The sequence below is a fragment of the Cimex lectularius genome, unplaced genomic scaffold, assembly GCF_000648675.2.
Source record: "Cimex lectularius strain Harlan isolate CLEC.00 unplaced genomic scaffold, Clec_2.1 scaffold88, whole genome shotgun sequence".
NCBI classification, from domain to species: domain Eukaryota; kingdom Metazoa; phylum Arthropoda; class Insecta; order Hemiptera; family Cimicidae; genus Cimex; species Cimex lectularius.
Window position 1 is genome coordinate 1,472,632 of NW_019392660.1, and position 27,548 is coordinate 1,500,179.

At 39.8% G+C, this 27,548-nt stretch overlaps 1 protein-coding gene across 5 annotated transcripts in view; it reads left to right on the forward strand.

Annotated features, from left to right (window-relative positions):
* Positions 1–27,548, forward strand: part of LOC106668003 (atypical protein kinase C) — a 341,008-nt gene that overhangs the window by 171,094 nt on the left and 142,366 nt on the right. For all 5 annotated transcript variants that reach the window (XM_024224864.1, XM_024224866.1, XM_024224863.1 and 2 more), the window contains one exon: positions 9,676–9,791. In XM_024224864.1, the coding sequence (XP_024080632.1) occupies positions 9,676–9,791 (116 nt within the window). The remainder of the gene's footprint in view (positions 1–9,675; positions 9,792–27,548) is intronic.

Here is a 27,548-nt window from a genome sequence, read left to right on the forward strand (position 1 = left end):
AGGTTATTCGACATCGTTGTTTATAACAAAAGGTTTGTTTTTTTGTGACCATATTCAAATCATCATGGACGTATGCACTTAGGTCTGTGGGAAAAGCAGGTACCATTTTTCTCCTAGCAGCATACACACTTTGCCTTATGTTAGTTATATCCTGCCATTGAAGGCTAATCCGAGTATCTTCTATGCAGGAACGTTTTATTTTCACATTGTTCGTCTAGCTTGGCCAGTTTTTCTTCAGTTGTGCCGTCAGCATTTTGCCTTTTGTTAGCTGTTTAAACCCTGGAGGATTTTGGACCAAAAGGGTAGTAGTTGGGTAGGGACCGCGGTAGCCGGTTAAAGTTGGGCGCAGACTAGTCGGTGGTGCGGCGCGGAATTGTGAAGGTCCTCACATTATGTAGGAACTGCTCTTGGCCGCGTTGGTCGAATTTTCCCTCTCCATCGGTTTAGCGTTGATTTTGCATTTCCAGGAGTCCCCACGTCACAATTGTTGGCTTCGTCTTTACAAATATGGCGTCCGAGGGCAGCTGAATATACCCGAGCTCACCGATTTCCGACCGCCCCGGCGCACACTAGGCCGGTAGTGGGGCGCGGAGCCGGGTTTCAGAAGTCTGGCAACTTCCTCCGGCTTCCACCGACCTGGTGTGCGTGCAGCTTGAGACCTCAGGCTCTCGGCTAGTAGATGGCGCGGTCGTGTGTTCGATTCCCACTGTCGCCTCTGAACTTTTTTTCTCACGCCTAAGGGGACCGGAAAACGAAATCGACTCGGCACTCATCAATGGAAGGTCTGTGGCGGGATCGGATTTCAGCGATCCTGAATTTGGTCCCAATCCCCTTCAAAAATGAGTTTCTTCCATGGAAGAACACCAGCACACCGAAAGTTCAAATTAACACTTGTCTTGCGAGCCCCCCAAAAATGGATCCAAGAATAAATAAGCTGTAGTATACAGCTGCAGTGCTCCAGGGGGAACTCCTCCAGTTTTTGGTATCCTATAAAAAAGGGTAGTTGGAAGGACGAGCATATCTCTTGTGTACATCTGCTTGGCCTATTGCCCAGCATAGAAAAAGTCAGCGTGTCTTGATAAATATTGGGAAATTCTCTATTATTGATAAAGCATCCATAAATTTTACATTGAACTGACGAGAATAGGTATGCCCTTGTCCTTTCTGGCCCACAATTATTTTGAGTGATAGTACCATGAAATGTGAGGGACAAAAAATTAATATTTGCCTTTTGGTGGCTACTTAGATTCTTAAGTATAAGGATGAATAGCATCGCTACAAAACAAGAGTATGGAGCAATGTAGGGTGAACGAATATGCTCTAATCCTACCAGGTCCATCGTTTTTACCTGGTTTTCATTTTCTGCTCCTTGTGTGTTCTAAATTTTCATTGCAACGTGCACACTCCTCTTTTCGACCTGAACAACAAAAATGGAGAAGCTGGACGAAACTAATATATGCTTACACACACCAGCGGTGTCATGGGTTTGAGGTCATTTAAGGTCATAATTTTCATCCAGTTTCACCATTTTTTTCATCATTTGGTATAAATGAAAAGTTGTACAGAAAAAGTAATGTGGGGACCAAATGTGGATTGAAGTGGCACATCTGGTGATGAAAATCTGCTTGAACTAGTGCTCGGCACAGGAAAAGGTTCGAGAAATGAAGGAAAGGTTGAAGCATCGCTAAATTTTACCTACGCTTGATCCATAATCTTCATTTTTGAGCTGGCATTTATTTTTTGTCCAACCCATGAAGCATATGCCAAAAGGTACCAATTTTCTTTTCCCATGGCTTGCATATTTTGTGCACATCTGAATGTGACCACACCTGTAAAATTACACCAAGTTGGACCAAACTGGCCGTATTTTTTTCTAAAACTAAAAATGTTCGTTTAATGTCACTTTGGCTGCTTTGTAGTTCGTTAGCGATTAAAAATTCGATTTTTTTAGAAAGTGAAATATGGCGGAGACCTCAACCTTAGTTCATAAAGGTTGAAGGGTTTCCCTGAAAGGATCCGCGAAAGGGTGATAAGAAAGGTGAGGTTGCTATGACGACAGTTCATTGAGTGTTTTGGGCATTGACCCGCAACCGCATTGAGATGTTTGTCACCCGGGTGGATAAATCGGGAAGGAAGTAAACAGGGAGGCTCCAATTGAACCGGGGGCGCCGTCCCCAATTACTACTACTATTGAAAGTTCACCCTCCGGCCCATGTAACAAGTGCCCAATGCGCCGGGGGTGGTAAACATCAAAAGGTTCCCCTGGAAAACCTCTAATTGGAAAGATGCGGGCAATCTGTCTGGGACCAGACCTGTTCGTCTTAGTTCGTCAACTTCATTCAGACGATCCTTCGTTCCAGAAAATTAAAATTGTCGACTCCAGTCTGATCGCTATCTTTGATCTTTATGAATTTCATTTAATCTAATCAGACTGTAAAATACAAAAAAGTCTAATAAGAAACCTGATCAATTTCATTCGATAAGCTTGTACAACATGTCTTAATCAAAATTGACCTCAGGATGTCCGCACCTGAAAATGATATAATCGATCCCTAGTTTATCGTGTTTTTTTTTTCTTTCGCCAAATGGGCCCTTTGCGTTTCAAGACATCTAGAATCGTAATTCGAAGTAAAAACGAAGCATCTGTTGTGCTTTTTTGCTCATTTTGCCACATTGCCGGTTCCCACTAATACTTTCTTAAGTATAACCCTCTCATTTACCGTACCATATCGTTCTGTAAAGGAAAAATATCTTCTTTCATATACATTCATTGATATAAAAATTTGTGAGAAAAAGCTGTATATTTTTCCCTGCTTCATACCGCAATGTAACTTGGTCATAAATAAAGTAACTAGAACCCCGAATACCGATTATAACAGAATAAATCAATAAGCTAAATAGTTTTCATCGTTCGTTGGTTCTCCACTTTGGGGTGAGATTGACTTTGTAATAAAAGATCCTAACTTCGCCGGTAGTTGTAAAAACTTAATGAGGGGAAGAAGAAAGGCCTAAACAACGCGGAAAGGAAAACCGATAGCCCGATGGTCTCACACACCAACCTACAACGTATGACCGCGACTAAAGACAACATCGCCACTGATGTCAGACTCCAGTGGCTGACAATACGTGAAGTATTTAATATAGGCTCACACTCTCACCCGTTCTTAAATACATTCTTTCCTGTTTACATCAATCCACTCAGATTCAATCAACTAAGGTGATAGAGTATGGGTATTGATGGATTATAACTAATCTAATTGAGGGTACTCAATATTCAACCATAGGTCCTCTCACACTACACATTCTCTCTAATAAATACGTTTACTCTCCATGTATGCGAAAAGGAAGAAAAAGCTATCAGTACTATATACAATAAAACAGCCCCCCTCCAAGGATTCGAAGAGGCAATAATATTTGCTGTCATGCCCAAGCACAATTGTACCGGATGACATTTCTACACGCTCTCTATATGGAGCGAATGAATTGCACCCTTCAATTAGGACACCGAGAATCATGTTATTGCAGGGCTGACTTTTAACAGTAGGTATGACCCTTGTTCTACGAGTCAGATCCTCCGAGGGTCACCTATCGAAAGTGATTTGATACTTTTAGTAGATGATGGGGTTTGGTCTGCGAGTTGGTGAATTCATGTTGAACCGGCACATGGGCACTACTGGGTCTGTCTTCACTCGCGGGTTTGTTGTTTGAGTTATTCAAACGCATTGCGCCATCTTCAGTGAAAAACTCTGATTGATACTTTTCCGTATACGTTCTCTATATGGAGCGAAGGAATTGCATTGCTCAATTAGGAGGGACCATAGAGAACCAAGTCATTCAGGGCTCACTTTTAAACATTAAGTTGCTTTTGAGGGGGCGTCGTCTTTAGAGGTTCTTTATCGCCCACACCTGGCACATGGCCTTATCAGACGTTTGTTTCTTATCATGAGAGGCGATGCACCTGCTTGCCCGCGTGCTCGGTGTAGAAACCCGTCCAGATCCCTAAAGACCCGAACGGGCTTCTTCCCCACTTGCCCCCTCCGAAGGGGTGGGTCAGCCCAACAATGCACCTGACCGTGTGCCGCACAGCGAGTGGCTCAAAGGGCCGAAATGATTTCGATCCGAACCTCCCACCGTACGTACTCCCGTAGGTAGAGAAGGAGACTCTATTACCCCCGAGTGGAGGGGCCCCCATAGCAGGGACTTCCGGATACGTTCCGACGACAGCTTTGGTTTTAAGTGGAAATGCCAACAACCCCCAGAGTAGTGCAACTTTCCCGTTTTTGTGCCAGTTTGCGAGAACAACCGGGTCAGGCGTCTCGCACCGAGTACCCGCCAGGGGTCTCCCCACGTACCACTACGAATCCAAACCGTAAGTGCAAGCATTTGGGCCTAGGAGATGCTTGCGCCTGTAGTTCAGTTGATCCGGCTCCATCCCCCGACCGTACGGAAGGGACCTCGTTTGTGTGACTGTTCGCACACCCGTCGTTTTGACTGCCGTGCGGGGTCGGCTGACCGTAAGCGACATCAATCGACTTGTGCTTCTGAGTGATTGCCAGGCTGCTCCATTATTTTTCGCCTGGAAATCCCCTTGCACCCAATTAAGGAGTAGTGGATGCAATGGTATGGGTCCTTCAAAACATTTCACTAGCTGCCAAGCTAAAAACAGTTTGTTTATGAGATCGTAAGCCTCTTCGCAATAGCTATCTTTGAAACAGTTAGGTATGACCCTTGTTCAACGAGTCAGTCCTACGAGGGTCACCTATCGACAGTGATATGAACCTTTACAGTGATGAGTCGCCATGGCATGGCTTTAACAGTTGCTGCGAATGACGCCCCTGATTTTAGAACAGTCTGAGTAAATAACTCTAGATGTTAAAAAAAAATAAAAAATTAAGAAAAGGAGTTGAAGTAATAATCATGGAACCTCAAAAGGTACTGTGTGTGACCCTTCCCTCTTTTTCCTCTCTCTCTCTCTCTCTCTCTCTCTCTCTCTCTCTCTCTCTCTCTCTTTCTCTCTATCTCTCTCTCTCCCATCCTCCTGTTTCTTTCTCTCCCTCTATCCCTGTCTCTTCCTNTCTCTCTCTCTCTCTCTCTCTCTCTCTCTCTCTCTCTCTCTCTCTCTATCTATCTCTCTCTCTTTCTTTGAATAAATAATTCGATATGTTATAAAAAAAAATAAGAAAAGGCGTTGAAGTAAGTACTAATCATGAATCCTCAAAAGGTGCTGTTTCCCTTTCAACTTCTCCCTCTTTCCTCCTCTTCTCTTACCCTCTTTTTGTTTACCCTCTCCCACTTACTCACTCATTCATTCCTTCCTTTCCCCTTTTAACTTTCATTTACTTACTCAATCTATCACTTTTCCTCTTTCTTTCCCTTTTTCTCTCGCCATCCTGTTTCCTCTTCTAATTCTCTATCACTTATCATTACTATCATTATTTCCTCTATCCCTGCCTCTCTCTCTCTCTCTCTCTCTCTCTCTCTCTCTCTCTCTCTCTCTCTCTCCCTCTCTCTTTCTTTCCCTCCCCCCCTCTCTCTCTCTCTCTCGCACTTACTCATTCACTCCTTCCTTTCCCCTTTTCCTCTCTCATCTTTGACTCACTGTTTCGCTTTCAACTTCTCCCTCTTTCATCATCCCTCTTATCCTCTTTTTCCTCACTCTCTCATTTTCTCACTCACTCTCTCTTTTCCCCTTCTCCCGTTTCACTTACACTTCTATACTCTCTCCCTCTCCCTTTCGTTCCCTCACAATTCCTCTTTCTTTCCTTCTCTCTCTCGCCATCCCGTTTCCTCTTATAATTCTCTATCACTTACTCATTTCTCCTTCAATTCCACTCCCCCATCCCCCTCTCTCTCTTCTCTCTCTCTCTCTCTCTCTCTCTCTCTCTCTCTCTCTCGTTCCCTATTCTTAAACAGGTGGGTAAAATCCTTGTTCTACGATCCTCCAAGAGTCACCTATCGACAGTGCTCTTGATACCTTTACAAGTCGCCGTGCAAACGCCTTAACATTTGCCGCCGACACCCCCGATTTAAAACGATTAGCACAGTTTGGATAAATAATTCTAGATGTTTTAAAAAAGGAAAGGACCTGTTCTGTTCATGGATCCTCAAAAGGTGCCGTTTCGCGAGGCAGATTAAAAGAACCACAAGGGCGTTATCAAATGAAGAATCGTATAGGAAAGTTTGCCGTCAAAGCTAAGATGTACTTACTAAAAGCCCGAGCGAAGTTTTCTCTTCAATAAAGGGGAGTTTTATCCAGTGTTGTCTTTAACGAAGCGCGTTTAAGTATCCAAGGGGGCCAGTTAATGTCGCCAGAGGTATCATAATTTTCCCCTTCTCCTGGAAAAACTTTTCTATCAACATCCGGCGGGCCTTGGCATTTCCTAATTGAACCGGGTCCAACGGCTGTTACATTTTTCTCTTATTACCGAACTGACATTTTAATGAGGGCAATTAGCCCGGCCGGCTCAACAGGATTGTCTCGAATGTAAGTTCCATTACTTGTAATGCCTGGAGTGATATTGTTTCGACAAGCTGTAATACCTGCCCGTCTTCCCTAAATCTGTCTAAGATTATGGGATTTAGAAACGGGACTAAAGCTCAATTAGTGATCTGCTAAATCGATATGGGGATTATCATGTATTACAACGTTTAGTCTCCTATTCTGGCTGTGACGTACACGATTATAAACTTGTTGAATAAATCATATTTCATTCAAAATTGAAAAATAAAATGAAATTATTATGTTTTATCTTTATTAAACATAATGTTGATAGTCATTTAGTTAAAAATCCCATTCTTAACATGAAGGTTGTCTCAAGGATTATACCTCACTTTTATTTAAATTTTGCAATCTTGGAAACAAAACAGTGATAATTTTCGGTCAATTTTGCATACGAATTAAATTCAATACATAATATTTTATGTATTTATTGATATAACGGATATGAGCCTCACCACATATTTCCTCCTGTTTTCTTATTAAATTCATATATATATATTACTGTTATTATATGTGTGGTGATTAGTGACAGTTAATAGATAATTATTCAGAAATTCTGAGATGCGGTCTGGTGTGATGTAGGTTTCAGAAAAACTTTTTCTTTATCGGGCCAACGTTTCGATCTTTATTGAGCCCAGAAGACCAGGGCCAAATAAATAAAATCCCAGGCCCTGAAGATGATCTCAATAAAGATCGAAACGTTGGGACGATAAAGAAAATGTTTTTCTGAAACCTACATCACACCAGACCGCATCTCACGATTTCTGAATAATTACTGTTATTATATATGATATCCATTAGAGTTCGACATCCGATTGACCAAATAATTTTTTTCAATTAATTAATCTTTAATTATTCAGAAATCGTGAGATGCGGTCTGGTGTGATGTAGGTTTCAGAAAAACATTTTCTTTATGGCCAACGTTTCGATCTTTATTGAGATCATCTTCAGGGCCTGGGATTTACAAACATTGTTTACATTTAACAAATACATTTAGGATGTGAAAAAGTGAATTTATACNCTCTCTCCCCCTCGCCTTCTCCCTCTCCCCCACTCTCTCTCTCTCTCTCTGTTTTTCATTCTCTATTTACACAGATCTTTCGTCCTACCTCCCTATTCCTTAATTTCGGTCAAGTAACTTTTTCCTCTCGCTCTCTTCCATTCTGTTTCACACTCCCTCTCACTCACTCAGTATCTCTCTCTAGCCTTTAATTCCTCTCGTTCACTCACTCACTCACTCATTCACACACTCTCTCTCTCACTCTCTCTCTCTCTCTCTCTCTCTCTGTTTTTCATTCGCTATTTACACAGCTCTTTCGCCCTACCTCCCTCTTCCTTAATTTCGTTCATGTAACTTTTTCCTCTCGCTCTCTCCCATTCTGTTTCACTCACTCAGTCCCCCCCTCTCTCTCTCTCTCTCTCTCTCTCTCTCTCTTTCTTTCTCCCTCATTCACTCGCTCACTCAATCTCATTCTATCACACTCTCTCTTTATCTCATACACTCACTAATTCTCTTACTAACTCTCATTCTATCTCACTCTCTCCTTCTCTCTTTCTCTCTCTCTCTCTCTCACTATGTTTGCTGCGATTTTTTCTTTGTTGGAATATCGTTATCTATTTTTTCTAATTTTCAATCTCTCTTACTCACTCATCCATTCACTACCTTCCTCTCTCTTACGCTCTTCCTCAGTCTCTCTCTCTGTCCCCTCTCACTCACTCTCCTTTCCTTTCTCATTTACTCACTCACTCCGTTTAATTCTCTCCCTCTTTCTTTCCTTCTCCCTTTTTCCCCTTCGGTTTCACTCTCTCTCACTATTTTGCATTCCTTATCTATATGCTCTTTTGTTCTACGTTCCAATATCTTTATCTCTTTGTTCTCATTTTCAATCTCTCCGCTTCTCTTACTTCTCTTACTCACTCACTCTCTCTCACTTTTTCCTTCTTCCTCCACGCTCTCTCTTTCTCTCTCTCTTTCACTTACTCATTCATTCACTACTTTCCTCTTCCTTTCGCTCTTTCTCAGTCTCTCTCTCTCTCTCTCTCTCTCTCTCTCTCTCTCTCTCTCTCTCTCTCTTTCTCCTCACTCACTCACGTTTTCCCTTTCTCTTTTTTTCTCTCTCCCTCTCTTCCTCCTCTGTCTCTCACCCTTCCTCAGTCTCTCCCTGTCTCTCTGTCTTCTCTCCCTCTCTCTCTTGTGAAAAAGCTCAAATTGACCTAAATTTGCGAGATTTGTAAACAGAAATCGTTTATCAAATATCTTTTTTCCCCTGTCTCTTTCTCTTTCTCATTTTACTCACTATCCCAACTTTCATTCTCTCCCTCTCACTTCTTTCCTCTCTCGTTTTCTCCCTCTCACTTACTCATTCTCTCACTCTCCCTCTTTCTTTTTTTCTTTCTTTGCTTTTTTCTCTCTCTTTCTCTCTCTCTATCTCTCTTTTTCGTTCCTTTTCTGTGGTCTCTCTAGACTCTCTATCTATACAGCTCTTTTTTCTTATCAGTCTTTCTTTCTATTGCCCTTAAACTATTTGTAAAATTTTCGGAAGTTGCAGTTAGATAAGAATAATTAATATTTAATTAACTATGAATGTATAATACAAACCGTTTTTTCTCCTACACCATCCATTTTATTTTTTATTCATGTATCGATATATATTTGTATCTGTACTTTTCAATATCACGTTCATTACAGTATCACGATATTATTTATCTGAGACATGTGTTTTTGTCAGCGTACGATCATTCTCTAGAAAACCAGAAAGCCCTTTTCTGGCAGTCTACCCCTCGATCTCTTTTTTGTACACTTTCCCTTTCTTTCTCTGTTTTAGAATTTTTTACATTTTATTGTCATACATTTTTGTTTATACGCTTACGTTTCAAGAAAGTTGAACATAATAAATAATGGAGTTATAATTTTCAATTTTGTTTATTTCCTGAAAATAAAACAAAATTGGTCGCCTGTTTATCCCAGGCAGATCGCACTACTGTTTGGAAAACTTCGACCGACAGTTCACCAGTCTCACGTTGACGTTCACGGCGGACGATCCGTGATTTGTCGATTTTCCAACAATTTCCGTCGTATTTTTTCCCCCCCGATATTCGCATTATGTTTTAGCTTTTTAGGCCCGCCACTATCTTTGTGTAGACAGTCGAAAAGTAGTTTATTCTGTTGTTTGTAGCTGGAGCAGAAGCAGGTGACGCCCCCGTACAAGCCGAGGTTGGATTCGGATCGAGACCTGGCCAACTTCCCTCCCGAATTCACAGACGAGCCGGTCCACCTGACTCCGGACGATCCGTAAGTACCAGCATGCTTTCCTTATATTTCAAAGAAACTTTTTACTTGGTTACAATCCTGTGTGATTGGCTTCAAGGCAGATCAATTTTTAGCAACGTAAGCCTAAAAATATATTAATTTAATCGAATTAGATTGGTTAAATTTTCTGTTAGTTCGTGACTAAAACGTAACTCATTCGCTTCGTCACCCAAAGTTTAATTTATTCCATCCTCATGACTTGGCTAAAGAAAGAAAGAAAAAAAAGGTCATGATTGACCAAATAAAACACCCCCGAATTACTGAGGTTGATCATGAACCTATGTGACTGACACCAGGAGTAGGCTGTCCAGTTTAATCGGAAATGGCCAAATTACATAGTTTTTAGCTTGTATACTGATCATTTTAGTCTACCAAACCTAGGTGGTGAAATGGCGGCAAGTTTCTCATTCTGACCATTACCGATGGATCCTATGTCTCCTCTCTTCCTCACTCTCACTCTTTCTTTTTCATTCTACTTCGTGTAACTTACTTTCCCTTTCGCTTCTTTCTCTCTCTCCTGTTTCACACTCACTCGGTTTTTGCCGATCACTCACTTTCCTTGTTTTTCTCTTTTCCACTCACTCCCTTTCCTCTCTCTCTCCCTCTTCCCCCTTCTACCACCATCTCTCCTCTCTCTCTCGCTCTCCCTCCCCCCCNCTCTCTCCCCCTCGCCTTCTCCCTCTCCCCCACTCTCTCTCTCTCTCTCTGTTTTTCATTCTCTATTTACACAGATCTTTCGTCCTACCTCCCTATTCCTTAATTTCGGTCAAGTAACTTTTTCCTCTCGCTCTCTTCCATTCTGTTTCACACTCCCTCTCACTCACTCAGTATCTCTCTCTAGCCTTTAATTCCTCTCGTTCACTCACTCACTCACTCATTCACACACTCTCTCTCTCACTCTCTCTCTCTCTCTCTCTCTCTCTGTTTTTCATTCGCTATTTACACAGCTCTTTCGCCCTACCTCCCTCTTCCTTAATTTCGTTCATGTAACTTTTTCCTCTCGCTCTCTCCCATTCTGTTTCACTCACTCAGTCCCCCCCTCTCTCTCTCTCTCTCTCTCTCTCTCTCACCCACTCACTCAATCACTCACTCATTCACTCACTCAGTCTCTCTCTCTCCCCCTCTCTCTCCTTCTGTTTCACACTCACTCGTTTTTTGCCGATCACTCACTTTCTTTGTTTTTCTCTTTTATTCACTCACTCCCTTTCCTCTCTCTCTCTCTCTCCCTCTTTCCTCCTCGCTCTCTCACTTTCTCATCCTCTGTTTGTAAGGTCCTTTCATCTTACCTTCCAATTCCTTAATCTGCTTCATCTAACTTTTTCTCTCTCACTCTCTCACTCACTCACGCACACTCTAATAAAACAGTACGAATTTTCAATTGTGATGTTTTTATTAATTGGACGAAAAGAAATGTTGTTGAATATGTAAATGTCCGCTTTGATCTATAGATGGACATGTTGAAATTTAGTCGCCCTCTTTGATTATCTAGTTCATTCTAATTGGAGAGTTAATAAAAGGCATGGAGTTATATTTTTCGTCGTTTTCCCTTTGAAAGTAATAATTAGAAAATATTTGACATGAAATTGTATATTATGCACAGGGAAAAAGAGACATTTCTGGAAGCTCTTGTAAATAATTTCTCATAAATAAAAGCGTTTATTGATCTTTGGTCGAACAATCGGATTTTTTTGTATTATTATTTGCAAATGGTAATGGTCTGATTTTCAATTGTCTTTCTTCCCTTCCGAACGCTACAAATTGAAAAGAGGAAAAGGGTCAACGAAGATAACAGGAGGTAGCGAAGCCGGTCGGGTGGTTGAGTAATAAAATTGTCCTCTTTTTGTTTCCCCTTCGAGAAGAGTCTTTGTTTTTCTATTATTTTAATTAAAACGCCGTGGTCAGTTTCCAGACCGTTGCCCTTTCAGCCTCGAGAAAAAGCCCACGGGGAAATGGACGCTTTAGGGTCGGAACTTTTATTGTCCGACTAAATAGTGGGAGGCGCGCCGTAAAAACTTTGTAAATGAAGTGAATTAACTGTTGAAAACCCGCCCGGTTTCGGACTTTTACGGCGTCACTCGCCTTTTTATTACGGCCTACTCAAATTTAAACGAACCTACGGCCCTCGAAGGTGAAATAGTAAACAGAGGAGTGTAAGGGCTGTAAAGTTATAGTTGTTAAAATCGAGAAATCCTTACTGCCATCTTAAATTAACAAGGTAGATATTTCAAAACTGGCTATTACAGGACTATTTGTTTTTACTTTATATCCGTCTTTATTGATCCGTTTTGTTATAAATAACTTTCTATGCAGTACAACGCTTTTAATCATGTGTTGAAAAAAGCCATAATTTTTGATTAACTGAAATTAACTTAAATCAGGTGCAATTCCCATCCCACTACAGTCATGGAAACCGCACTCTTACATATTTATGGACGAAAGATGGCCGAGAGTGCCGATAAACTCCAGAGGTACAAGGAAATAAACCGCCGCGTCAAAATTTTGAAGATAATTACAATAAATTAGAACGGTACAAAATGGTAGTGAAACAAAACTTTGGCAGACCCTTCCAAGTAGTCATAGATAATGAATCGTTTGGAAGAAAAATAGTACTAAGTTTAACAAGGGCCGTATGTTATAAACATAGACCGTAGGTGTAAAACCGACCAAAACCTTGCAAAGCCCTTAACTAATCTCAACAATTTTCCGACCAGAGTTCCATGCAATATATCTCAGTGCACAGGACTATGGAAAATATGTACAAATTTAAATACTTTACAGGCTCTAAAGAATATGCTCCAAACTTGTCCTAAATTCCGTAATAGCTCTAGGAAAAATCGACAACCTTTAAGCAGATTCTGGGTCATGAATATAGAATGAACAAGCTGATCAACTAGCAAAACAGATGGAACGCCCTGAATGAAAAACTAAAGGTGATAAAACAGTCAAAAGGTTATTTGAAGATCATGAGGTCCGGTCTGGTGTGACGTAGGTCTTAGAAAAACATTTTCTTTATCATGTCAACGTTTCGATCTTTACTGAGATCATCTTCAGGGCCTTGTGTTGTCTGCATTTCAACAAAACCAGACCGCATCTCACGATCTCTAAATAATCATTGACTAACGGTCACTAAACACCACACATTTCTACGCTAAAAGACAGTCAAACCTTGGATCCCTGAAATTTTCAAAAAGAATTGTACTTTCACAATTAAGGATAGGCCATACCCGCCTAACATATGCAAAAGACCGAGGAGATGTCCCATGTGCGGCGCAACTATGACAGTAAGACATATTTTAGAAGAATACGAACAACTAGCACTGCACAGAGCTTGGTGTGGCCTTCCCAATAGCATATTATAAAATTAATCAATGCTATATATAACCCACCAAACGTGGTATATCCCCCTATTTGTATGAATGTATTTATTTGCGTGAGTGTCGAAGCATGAGTGTGGCTGTGACGGAATGTCGAGTACTTACAGGCCCACCAAATTAGTAGCTACGTGTATATATATTTGTAGTATGATGTGAGGGACGGGTCATTGGAATTTCGTTAGTACTATACTTCCGAAGTGTAGTGGCCTTTTCAGAAAGAATGTACTTATTAGCGTGAGTGGTGATGCGTGAAAGGACGTGGATGTCGAGGAATATCGAGTACTGCACATGCCCGACAAACAGTTTAGTTTAGTGTATGAGTGGAATTTGTAAATACAGTTCGAATGTATTTATTACTGTGAATGAAAGGAGGCCGCAAGATCATGATAATCTTCCGACCTCCAATCCCGCTCGTGACTAACTTTTTCATCTCAACCGAGACCGTATACAAGAATAATTTTCAATGTTGGTCCTCTTCTAAACTTTCGTAGAGATAAAATAATTTTAATATTAAATAAAAACCACACACAACTTATTATAATTGATGTGCAATTATTTCGTCATCAACTACCTGGCTATTTTCGCCGGCAAATTAATCCCGGGGCTTTGAATTGTTGGCACTGGTCTCTTTCCAATGCTTTCAAGGAAGCGCTTTTTATAACAAAGGTCATCGTATTTCCGTCGCGTATTTGATGTTTATTAATGCCGGTGGGAAAACAGTAAAAATTCGCGTTTTGTATCTAACGAGATGAAACTGCAACAGGTGGATTTCGAAACTTTCAAAGATCGACGTTTCTCATTATTTCTAAAAAGTGGTGAAAGATGTAAATGTAAAAATAACGAACATTTGCTCGGAATGTTTGTGAAGAACAGAGATAAAATTATCTGAATAACTGCAAATTGAAGTAAAAAGAAAATATTTCATACTTCTATTTTGTGATTTTCTTCATAATCAGGCAAATTAAAAAATAAATATCTAAACAAAATTATCTGTTCCTCATTGAAGGCGTGGAGTTGAAACTTTTGAGTACGTAAACTAGCGTGAATAGACGGACCGAGCGAATTGATCAACGTAGTTAAGTTAGACAGGAGTTGAGATCAACAAACGCCATCAGTTTTAAAACTTATCAAATTACTCAAGCTTCTTCTCAATTTTCCAACTTGAGATCAAAACAATAGAACTCTGCGTACAGGAAATGCTTAAAAAACGTGATTGTACTCATATGCCCAAATCAGGAAACTCGGATGAAGCTGCCAGGACACGAAAGGATTGAAGGCAAACTGGCAAAGTAAGGAACAACCCTCAGATTCTAATCTGGCACCAAGGAAATTCAGGATTTCAAGAATGTACAACTGCCCGTAAATTTTCAAAACCAATGCAGAAATTACATTCTGAAGACTTGATGCAATGGAAGAACAGAATTGAACCTCGAAATCTTCCTCAGACAAACCGTCCGCCCTTGGCCAACATTTTTATCTGGTCGTTCTGGAAGAATATACGAGGAAAGGTTTTGACTCTGGTTTTTAAAAGTAAATATATTTCGATTTCGTAGGATAGAAAATACTTCAACACTGTTATATAAAAGATGGCAGTTATATTAAATTAAGGATGATATTCAGGATCTCAAGAATGAGACTACCCTAGAAGTTCCTCTCTCAAGACACAAGTTATGTTGTTGGGAACGATAGGTCAGAAGTGTAGCAGCTGTAGAGATAGGTTTTCGATAAAATAACCATCTATTGATATAGAAAACCTCTTCGTCCTCAGACGTATCTTCGTCGTTGGTCACTTTTTCACCAAGCACCAGCCGTCCACCCTACGAACCAGAGCAACAAATGCCCACAAACTGAATAAATCACCAGTTTCACCATTAGTGACTGGGAGGTATTAGGTGGCTCTGACAAGGGCCGGTGTTGTTTGGAAGCGTAGCGTTGAGACGATGTGTCTGGCGGCCGAATGTGTCTGTGCCTGTTGGTAGAGGGAGAGTGAGAGCAGTTGGCTGAGTGTAGCGGTTTGCCTGTAGCCAAGTCGGCTACGTTGAGAAGGCAAGTTCGAGGCTAACGCTGATAGTACCCTTGCCGTCGTCGTAAGTGCGTCATTAGTGATAAGTCGGTTGACGAGTCTGCTGTCGTTGTCGATTAGTGATTGGTGAGATCTCGTCGAGTAGATGAGTCTGAAGACAGTGGGGCAGTGCTCCTGCTTTTGTACGCACCGGCTCTGCTCTGATTCGCTGGAGAGTGGAGGGCGAGACCATTCCAGAACCGGTAGTGACACCTAATGGGTAGGTTCCCACTACAAATAAATATTTCAAAAGGAAAATATAAATGTGACAGTCAATCAGCAAATAAGAATTACGAAAAATAATATAACTTTGGTTTGGTCCTATTCAATTACCACACGAAAAATGGGAAAAACCGAGATAGAACTCTGCCCATTATGTCGTGAAACGGCAGAAACATCGAAACCTGAAGATAAAACCAGCCCTTAAAAGGTTCACTCGGTAGGGAAATAAATAAGGATCAATTCCACAATAGATTTTTTAAAGCATTAGAAGAAAAGAAGACTAAAGCTGGGCACAAACTAGGCCGGTGCGGAATTGTGAAGGTCCGCACACTATGTGGAAGTGGAACCGCTCTTGGCCGCGTTGGCCGAATTTTCCCCCTCCATCCGACTAGCGCTGCGGTTTAGTGTTGATTTTGCATTTCCAGGAGGCCCACGTCATAATCGTTGGCTTCGTCTTTACAAATATGGCGTCCGAGGACAGCCGAATATACCCGAACTCAACGATTTACGACTGCCCCGGCGCACGCACGCTAAGCCGGTAGCGCGGCGCAGAGCCGGGTTCCAGAAGAATGGCAACTTCCTCCGGCCTAGTGTGCGCCCAGAAGACGACCAGCAACCCCAGGCAAAAAGAAAAAATAACTTTCGTATTTGTTTATGAGCAGAATTAAATTTTTCTTACTGATAGTGCGAAATATTAATCGCTCTCTGGCTTTCAGGGTTTCTGAGACATTATGAACAGCGTTGCTTGTTAATTATTTCAATTAATTATACTTTTTATACAAAGTCTTGGTTGAGATGAAAAAGTTAGTGTAACGGGCGGGATTCGAACTTACGATCTTCGACTAAGGCTAAGGAGCTTCGTGACACTAACTTTGTCATCTCAACCAAGACCTTAGATAAAAAAGTATAATTAATTAATAGCCTAACTTTGACAGAATACAGCTTTGTAAGTGTGAATTATAAAAAGCGCGGCAATTAAGCATCGGTTAGAAATAAAGGCAATACAAAAACGTTGAATTTTACATTTCAGAGAATGTTACACTTAGTATTAGTCAAAGGTAAAGTTTCATATTTCCGTTCGTCGGGTGAGTTCATGTAACACGTGACGAGATGACAGGATGGTGTCGGCTGTGAAATTAGACATTCGCAAGAAATAGCTCATGACAGCGAAAACCAGCGAAAGGAAAGTTGTCTTATGGCAGGTCTGTAAAAAAAATACAGAGACGAAGTCTGAGATGTCATTTTTGATCATGTTTCATATCCAGAGGCCATCACGGTCCTGCATCAAATAGCGAATGGACAAACGCCAAATGTTTAAAACTTGTCAAAGCAGGGAAAAAATCATTATTAATAATTAATCTAAGCTCCAAACCGTAGATTTTTTAAGTTGACAATAGAACTCTGTGCACAAGACATGTTTAAAAAAGGTCAACATAGACTCCTCCAACTTCTACTCAAGACCGCATCTCACGATCTGCAAATAATCATTAATTAACTTTCTCTAAATACTACGCACTTCTACTCAAAGCTGGGAATGGTCAACTCCATCTCGTGACAAAACCCAATCAGGTTACTAGGGTAGACTAAAGGTATTGCACTATGACTAGAAGTAAGAAAGAAGTTGTGCCTACAAAAATGAAAGAGGGTTCTAATCTCTGAATATCAAATCCATAATAGTTATAAATGGGCCTGTTTTATTTTTGTTTTATTTTGAAACACCTCGCAACCTTGAGGTATGATATTCTCTGGTTTACAATCCACCGGAAATAATGAGTTTTTATCGTAGAAATACTAGCAGAGGTTATATCAACTCCCATAGTGACCATTTGTAAAGTTTGTTGGCCACTGGATTTGAACCCGTGACCTTGAGGTTGAACCTCCCGGTTAATGCTGTGTTGCCTGGAATGTCTTTCATAACTTGAACCAAGTTCAAAAAAGGAAGCACCATCTGTAACGCACCCATCGTTCAACCGATGGTCACAAGTTGGTACTGATTGTGGCCTCTTTGTACGGTTATAACTAGTCATCACAGTTATTCATTGTTGACTTTGGTTGTTGTACCACTTTTCGTAGACTCTTTAGTTTTTCCATTTGTACTTATTACCCTTCGAATAAGTCGGAGAAATTTTTGTTGACATTCTAAATCTACTATAGTATCCACCATTGTCTCATTCGTGAAAATGGCCTTGACTGCTTCTAATAACCCTTCCTTTGTTAACATACATATGTCAACCTAATCAACAGTTTGTAAACGTTTATTGAAATCTGTGAACAAAGATATCAAAAGTGTGAATCTCGAGAATATGTCTTCAACAACATACGGCCATATGATGAAACGAAAACGGTCAACCCTGAACTCAGTTTAACCCATGCTCGAAGACTAAATTTGAACCAGGATCATGATTTGAACTAGGTTCAAGATTAATAGAAAACCCTAATTTTAGAGTCGAACTCGGTTCAGCACAGAACTTAGTTTAAACTCCCTTGATGCACTGGTCCTTATACGAGATGAACGTCGTTCAAATCTGATCTCCATTTAATCCACGCTCGACGGCCGTTCAATTTTGAACCACGATCATCATATGAAGTAGGTTACAGATAAATTGGAGAAAGCTAATTTTTGCGTTGAACTAGGTTCAGTAAAACTGAGTTTAAACCGACTTAGTGCAAGGGCCCTTATGTGAAACGAACGTCATTCAACTCTCAACACAGTTTATCCCACGTTTCACAGCTTTTCCAATCGGAACTAGGATCATCATTTGAATTAGGTTCCAGGTAAATAGGAAAACTCGTAATTTTTGAGTTGAACTCGGTTCAGTACAGTACTAAGTTTAAATTAACTTAGAGCAGCGGGCCCTTATATGGATGGAATGGACTTCTTCAACTCTGATCTCCGTTTAACACACGCCGACGGCCGTTTGAACTTGAACCAGGATTATCATTTGAACTAGGTTCAATATAAATTGTAAAATTCTAATTTTTGCGTTGAACTCGGTTCAGTTCTGACTTGAAAGCAAGTTGGTGCAATGGGCCCTTATAGTCAACCATTCTAACGCACTTTAGTCTATACTTTTTATTAATAAATGTATGTATTATTATTATTATTAAAAAACGCGGTTCGTCTGTTTGTAAAATATTCTAACGCTTGAAAACACAATTTTTTTCAATATTTTAATTGACATAGAGAGAAGGGAAATTTCTTCATTGTCGTCATGATGACATGGGAGGATAAATTCCGACACGCGGTTTTATTTAAATTGGCGGCTTTAAGTCGTCTTGAGATTAAATTCAGCACGTTTTCAAAGTGTAAGGAACACTTTGCACACGCGATAACGGGACCGAGGGCATTTATCAAAAGGCTAAATGCAACCAAGGACCACGAGATTTATATCGTCGCCCTTAGAATAGTTTTCCCTCGTCGTAAATTTTCCTCTCGGCTCAAGTGAAATAGTGATACGAGGGATTACGAGGAATTCTTGTTGTTATTTTCGAGAAAAACGATCCAGCCAATACAATCCACTTTCAACAAACCAAGCACAAAGTACTCGTGCTTAGGAAATTTAAATTGTACTATCCCAAGAATTTTCTTTCTATATGCTGAGGATAAACAAAATAATGGTTTAATTTTAATTAAAAACAGAAAAAATTGATGAAAATCTTGCTATCAAAATGTTCCAGGTGGAGTTTTTTCCTATAACCCTTAGCATTTTCATCGGTGCCTCTTCGAACACCGAAGAGTGATTTCACCATATGCCCAGAATGTAGATAATGTTAGATGTGTTATTCTTCCAAAACAATTTTTTTTAAACACCATTTTAAGCCGTTAGAGACAATTATTCGAAGAAGAGGGATCAAAGTCAAACGACTAAGAATAGGCCATACTAGGTTGAAATTTTTGCACACGATATGCCCAGAATGTAGATCATGTTAGATGTGCTATTCTTCCTAAACAATTATTTTTTAACACTATATTAAACTGATAGGGACTATGATTCGAAGAAGAGGGATCAAAGTCAAACTATTAAGAATAGGCCATATTAGGTTGAAAAGTTGACACACGATATGCCCAGAATGTAGATAATGTTAGATGTGTTATTCTTCCAAAACAATTCTTTTTTAACACCATTTTAAGCCGTTAGAGACAATTATTCGAAGAAGAGGGATCAAAGATAAATGACTAAGAATAGGCATACTAGGTTAAAAAGTTGACACACGATATGCCCAGCAAGTAGATAAAGTTCGATGTGTCATTCTTCCTTAATAGTTCTTACTTAACATCATTTTAAGCCGTTAGGAATATTTGAAGAAGAGCGATCAAAGTCAAACGACTAAGCATAGGTCATACTAGGTTGAAAAGTAGACACTCTATATGCCCAGAATGTGGATAAAGTTCTATGTGATATTCTTCCCTAACAATTCTTACTTAACACTTTTTAAGCCGTTAGGGACAATTATTCGAAGAAGAGGGATCAAAGTCAAACGGCTAAGAATAGGCCATACTAGGTTGAAAGTTGACACAAGATATGCCCAGAATGTAGATAATGTTAGATGTGTTATTCTTCCAAAACAATTCTTTTTTAACACCATTTTAAGCCGTTAGGGACAATTATTCAAAGAAGAGCGATCAAAGACAAACGACTAAGAATAGGTCATACTAGGTTGAAAAGTAGACACACGATGTGCCCCAGATGTAGATAAAGTTCGATGTGCTATTCTTAAATAATTCTTTTTTTAACACCATATTAAACCGATAGGGACTATGGTTTGAAGAAGAGGGATCAACGATAAAAGACTAAGAATTGGTCATACTAGGTTGAAAAGTAGACACACAATATGCCCAGAATGTAGATAAAGTTCTATGTGCTATTCTTCCTTAACAATTCTTTTTTAACACCATATTAAACCGATAAGGTCTTCAACCTCACATTACCGTCAGACCTTCCTCGTCAACTAAAGAGTGGATGGTCATACCATCTCCCCTCTTATCCTTCCATTGGGTAGTTTCTCCAGTCTTGTTTATTATTGATTTTTTCTCAATGTTACTTGTTATCTAATTGAAGGTAGTTAAAATTTAATCTAAATAAAACAAAAAATAATTGCTTCGAGTATTTTCTTATATTACCAACACTGGATCAACCCATGGGGCCTGCAATCATCCCTTATCTGATAACCAATTTAAATTTAATCTTTCATTGTTTGATTTTAAAGTTAAAGATAACCGCATGTTTACATAAAACAGAACGGCTTAATAGGTTTTTTAGATCGGGTTTACCGTCGTAACAACCCATTTTGCATGCAATCTTATTTGGGATAATGCTTTTTTAATGTTGAATATCATATTTTGTTTACAAGTCGTTAAAACTTTCCCGTAAGTACGCCGCTTAATAACTTTATTTTCTTTTTTCCTTTCCCAGGAGAGTAAAGCGTTTTTATTGACAACTGGCGCCGCTGGTTTGTCTGCGCTGTTGTAAATTATATGCGGAGGGTGGCCGTTAACTTTTCTAAACGCTTTTATAAATATATAAATATGATGAATCAGTTTCATGACCATTTCGAGTTTATTTAATGGCCTCTAATGTTTCACGACTGACGTATAGTTGCAATTTTTATTGCCCACTCACCGGTTTTTAATGAGTTTTATCCTGAGGGCTTAGGACAATTGCGCATACGAGATATTCCAACACTCACTTTTGTACTAACCAAAGAATTTACGTTTAAATTCATCCCAAATTTTTCCCGCTTTTCCCAATGGTCTTAAAATTGAGGGAATTTTTTTAATAACACAGTAATGTGAACTAATAGTTTCTAAAAGATTTTTCTTCTATTGTTTCCAAAATTCTAGAAAATACTGTTCCGACAACTGATGCCTATATTTGAAAATTCTAATATTATTTCATAAATTTGGATTCCTCTCATTCCACTCAACAACTCAACAATTGCATCGTTTTGCTGACAGTTCTCTCCCTTCGCTCGAACAAAATCAGCTTTGCTTGGGTGTCTTTCTTGTCTTTTAGAACAGCCTTCCATCAAGGGCTTGCTATCGAAACTGAAGAACATCATCCACCATACGTACCATTTCCTATAGAGATCTTATCTGTCGGACTGATTTCGCCGAGTCGTCAGGGAGCTGGATTCTCACCTTATATACGCATTGGGGTGGGTGTTCCTCAGGGAGGCATACTTCGCCCATTTCTATTTTCAATACACACTGCAAGATATTCCAACACATGTTAACATTACGACACATACTTTCGCTGGTGATTCAGAGATTCGTACAAATAATTCGGACCCTTCAATTAACACCCAACACTTAAACACCTGAATGAGTTAACAGTATGGTTCACAAAGTGGAGATTGAAGATAAATCTAGGGTTAGGGATAGATGTAGGGATAAAATAGGCGGGCAGAAGGAGTATTGCATCTAGAACTATATTTATAACTCACTGGCCAGCTTCAGGTTATTAATTACCGTTCATAGCTTTGCCAGCGGCTACTTAGTGTAGGTCCTTGTTTGTGGTTTTTCTTGTCCTAGTTGCAAGAACCTGCACCTACCTTCACAGAAACTAAAATATGTTCTGCGGTCTCCTCCTCTTCCTGGCAGTATCTGCACAGTGTTTCTTGTCTGTACTCCTATCCGGTGCATGTGCTTTCTTAAGTGGCAGTGCCCTGTCAGGAGTCCAACCAGAATCCTGGTTCGGTTGCGGTTGCCATTCAGTAATTCTTTTGGTAGTTTGCGGATGGCCCTTCTGTGAATCTCTTCGCATACCTGTGGTATTGTTCCACCAGACTCATCAAGGATCCATTTTAAGGTCCTCTTTTGAGGCAGGCTGTTAAGCCAAAGTTAAAAACCACCCAGAGAGTCCATATTGGCCCCCTTTTTGACCAATATATCAACCTTTTCGTTCCTTCTATGCTCCGAGTGTCCAGTGACCCATGCTAGGGTCACATCGTTACTGTCATCGACTTCCGTCAGGGCCTCCATGCAGTCCCAAACATTCTTCGCCTTGCCTCGAATGAAACTTCGGCCCTAAGAGCTGCCTGGCTGTCAGAGAAAATGACTATTTTCCGGGAATGTATTCCTATGTTCGATCGCTATGATTTCAGAATGGAAAACTGTAGCATACTGGCCTAGGTTTACCGTCAGCTCGGTCTTCAGGTTCATCCCGAAGACCCAGGCTCCCGTTCCCTTGTCGGTTTTGGAGCCGTCATACCAGTAGGAAAGATAAACTGAAAAGCGTACAGATAAATTTTACTTAACGTAGAAATAATTGTCCTGCAGTGAGTACAAATGGAATCCTATTGCCTACCACAGACCTTGTGAAATCCCTACTCAAGAATGAAAAGACAGCAAACAAACCGACGTTATAAATTATTAAAAATACTACATAACCCACGATTAAAATTAGACATTGAAAACAAACTTTTAATTTACAAGACAATGATTAAACCTCTTTGGGCGTATGGTTATGAAGTGTAGGCTTACTATTCCAAACGTCTCTAATCATTCCAATCTAAAATTCTCCGTCAAACTAAAAAATTTCATCTATCACTGAAGACACACAATAATTTATTAGTGTGTGTTTTTCTTAGTGACCGGTTGTTTCATAATTTGTTGAAGCGTGAGGAGGGTCAAGAAAGAGGTAGTTTAGATACACACTTTTTTAATTTTTTTTCTGACGCTTCGACTTTATTCGGATCATCTTCAGGGCATAAAGTGTGGCGCTATTCTTGTCGTGTCATATTAGTTTTGTGTGAAAGTGCTGTTACACAATACCAATATAACTCGGCAAGAATATCGCCACACTTTATGCCCTGAAGATGACCCGAATAAAGGTCGAAACGTCGGCAAATAAATAAAAAAGGGATTTTTCTAAACTACCTCATTCTTGACTGCTCCTCAAGACTTAAACAAATTATAATCTATTTGTACGACATGTATCACTTCCAACATCCTTGACGATTGAAGCGAAAGTGGCACCGAGGCCTCCTCATTGAGTAAAGGGTGAAAGGATTTTAGTATGAAGAATCAAATGACAAATTCAACATATATAAACATATTTATTTAGTACAATATTTCTAGTTGTAAATATCAAATAAAAGTAATAAAAACAAACATTCTTGAATAAAAAATGACACTAACAAGGGATTTTGGATCAACAATTTTGTTGAAATTTCTTCTGCTGATATTACGTCTGAAAATATACACGCGTTCAGTCTTAGGAGCTAGGGGAAAATTTTGTGTTTATTAATGTAACCTTTTTAACGAATTTTTGTCAATTAATTAACCTTTAATTCAACAACGCCGCTGCTCTACCACTTGAGCTATCGTGGCTTCGATCCACTCGGACAAATACCTTACTTAAAGGTTAATTAATCGAAAAGAATTTATTTGGTCAATCGGACCACGAAACCTAATCGACCTATTAATGAAGTTTACGATTTTCTCTTATACAGTATTATAAAAATATTAAGTATTAAATGATACACGATGTATAGAAAGTTTCAAAAAATGTGCTTCCTACTATTTGAATTATAAAGAATCATCGATGAACTTATTATTTAACGTTTGCTATTCGTGTAGCCGGGTTTGCGTTATCAGATCATAATCAAAGAGATGTTTGGAATGTAATTGGCTTAATGCATTGAACCTTTTTTTTCTGTTTTTGTCGGAGCGTGAGGGCTATCTGCTGGCGATAATCAGGCCTGGGTTATGTGCCCTGATCACGGCCGACGTCGTCCCTAATACAGGTGCCTTTGTCTAAGGGATATGAACACCGTTCATCCCGGCACGAACAATTTACCCGATCCCCTGGAGATTTTGTACGGTTCTTTCATACGAGAAGCGTTTTGATGAAAAAAAATTACAGGCCTTGTTTAAAGTTGGCTGGGAACGTTCATTAAAGGCTTTGTTCTCTCGTCGGCTTGATGAGCCGGCCTTTGCAGATTGAACGTTTTACCCCCTTTTATGCTAAATTCCTCAAGGGCAACTGGTCGATTTTTCCAATTCCCGGGTAGGCCACACGGTACTACCTGTGACAGGCCGGGAATTCTTTTAATTCCTGAACAGCATAGAAAGTTTTAGGTTCACTAGCAATCAATAGTTTTTACCATGTTTTAAATCGACATAGCTTTGTGTTCTTATCAATCTTATCAAAATGATTTTTTGTAACCCTTACAGATTTATGATTAAGTCAACCAGATTTCAAAAATATACTTATACGTTCTATTTCAAGTTGAGAAATTCTATTCAAACTGTTCTGTTTATAATAAATTTACTAATTTGTTGAAGACGTGAGGAGCGGTCAAGAATGAGGTTGTTTAGAAAAACACCTTTTTCATTTTTTTAAAATGACGTTTCGACCTTTATTCTTGTCATCTTCATGGCATAAAGTGTGGTGCTATTCTTGTCGTGCCATATTGGTTTTTGTTGTGACAACACTTGGGGCCTCGGGACCACTTTCGCTTCAGTCGTCATGGAGGATTTTCAGGTAGGGTTGGAAGTGATACATGTCGTAGTAATAGATTATAATTTGTTGAATTCTTGAGGAGCGGTCAAGACTGAGATAGTTTAGAAAAACACCTTTTTCATATTTTATCGACGTTTCGACCTTTATTCTTGTCATCTTCAGGGCATAAAGTGTGGTGCTATTCTTGTCGTGCCATATTGGTTTTTGTTGTGACAACACTTGGAGCCTCGGGACCACTTTCGCTTCAGTCGTCATGGAGGATTTTCAGGTAGGGTTGGAAGTGTACATGTCGTAGTAATAGATTATAATTTGTTGAATTCTTGAGGAGCGGTCAAGACTGAGATAGTTTAGAAAAGCACCTTTTTCATTTTTTCCCCGTCGTTTCGACCTTTATTTGGGTCATCTTCGGTCGCCAAACCTCCTAATATTGACTTTTTCTCTAAAATATCACTTGGGCTTTTCCCTTCTCCTTTGTTTCTAAATTTTGGATCGAGTGATCGTCACTCGCGTTCATTTCCGCCCGATCACTCGTAACGGTCGAAATTGATCGGATCTGTTTGATATTCATAACATCGACTTTAGCGACGACTTAATCCACAAGGGGAATAAAAAATGCAAAGTGAGACGTCAAACCTTGAAGGAGTTTGATTCCCCGATTAATAAAGCATGGCGAGCACGTAAAGTTTTGATTCTTGGGTTGCAGTGCTAATTTCCAGTGTAAGACTAACACAGACGGGTCGATAATCTGATTTTTAATGCGATTGCACTATTCGTGGCTCTAAGGGAGTGAATATTAAACCAACAAACTAAAGTGTATAGTTACAGGCCAAAACTGGATGGATCTTCTCATCTGTTGAAGAATTCACAAAGAAGCTTAAAAATTAATCATTCTTGTTAACCGATTGTGAAATGGGCAAAATTCGGGAAAATAAAGATTTGATGAAGAAACAAAATGTCCGGACACGTGTGGGTTGCCGTTCGGAAGCTTGTGGTTATGGATTTGGCAAGTGGCAGTCGGGGTGTATTTGGCCGTGTGGGTGAATAAATTGAGCCTATTAGGATTGGGCGTGAGCGCGGATGCCGAGGAGCCACTCGATCCACCCAGTTCCCGGTTGTCCTGCAATTATGTAAGAGCACGGATGGCGAGGAAGGGGTGTCCCCATTGTCTAACCAGCCCTTCTGCATTTTCTTTTCACCCAGATGATGATGGGGTCTCAAGGCACTTGTCATTACAACGCACAATAAAGACCGGCTTGTTCCTTTCCATTTTTTCCCTAACAATTACATAAGGCCAGAGGCCTGCCCTTTAACACTCTCTCATTAAAACGAGGCTTGTCCTCAACTTGAAAATAGAATGAAATCTTAATTACTCTCTCAAATCCGGTCCTAAGGGAATATAAGTCTTTGTAGCAATTCTCCCTTTGAAATGTGCGAATCGAGATCAAATTCAAGATGTAATTTCGCACTTTTCCAAATTAATCTCTGCACTAATTTATTTGTTTCAGTTTGTAAAATACAACAGCCAGGATCGTATCAGGCTAGACATTCCTGTCTTACATTAAATCCTCCCATTCTGAAAGCTTGTAGGGTTTAAACTTGAGGATTAGTAGGTCACCCCTTAACTTTACTATCTAGTAGAACTTGTTTTCCAACTTTCATTATTTTTATCACCAAGCTTGCACACTTCACACATGGGTTGAGTTCTTTGCATATTGACAGCATATGATGATGAGAGTTCGCTAATCCCAGACAGTAAATCCTTTCCAGCTGCTTCTAGGAATCAGGCCTTTTTTGGCCACTAAAATCAATGTTTTAAAAATGTATTTATTTTTAGCCTATACAGGTTGGGTTATATAACAACGGAAACGTTAAAAGGTCATGACAGGATGCAGAGCACTTTTACCACTTATTGACAAACGCTCTAACTTACCACAAACAAAAGGCTGCTTTAGAATACCATAGTGAATCCAATACGGACTTAGGAACTGGAAGTGTATGGTTCAGCCAAACATCCGAACTACACAATCCTCCACAGAAAAAGCCTCGACCATTTTATGTGCCCAGCAAACCCACAGAGATTTAATTAAACATTTGATCCAATATTTAATGTCATTGAATGCATCCAAAATCTCCAAAACCTGGGGAAACACAACAATCTGATTATATGAAGGGTGCCAGGGCACATAGGAATTTTGGGTACCGAGAAAGCAGACAGACTGGCCAGAGGAGGATCCGCAAGACCATACATCGGCCCCGAACTTATACTTAGGATAACAAAAACACACATAGAATCCTCCATCGCAGAATTGATTTAAACAGAACAAAAGGAGAAGTGGATAAACTGTAGCCAGACATAGTAGACTTATGTTGAAACGACCATCACCAAGACTGGCAAAATCACTGCTGCAACTGGAGAGGGCTAAACTCAGAGGAGTGATAGGACTACTAAACGGTGAATGGTATCCGAGAAAACATCTACACAACATGGGCATTTACAACGATGATCCCATCTGCAGATTAAGTAATGAAGAGGAGGAAACAGCCACCCATATCATCTTCGAATGCGAAGCAACAGCTCAATGCAGATTCAACTTAGCATACGAGAAAAAACTTA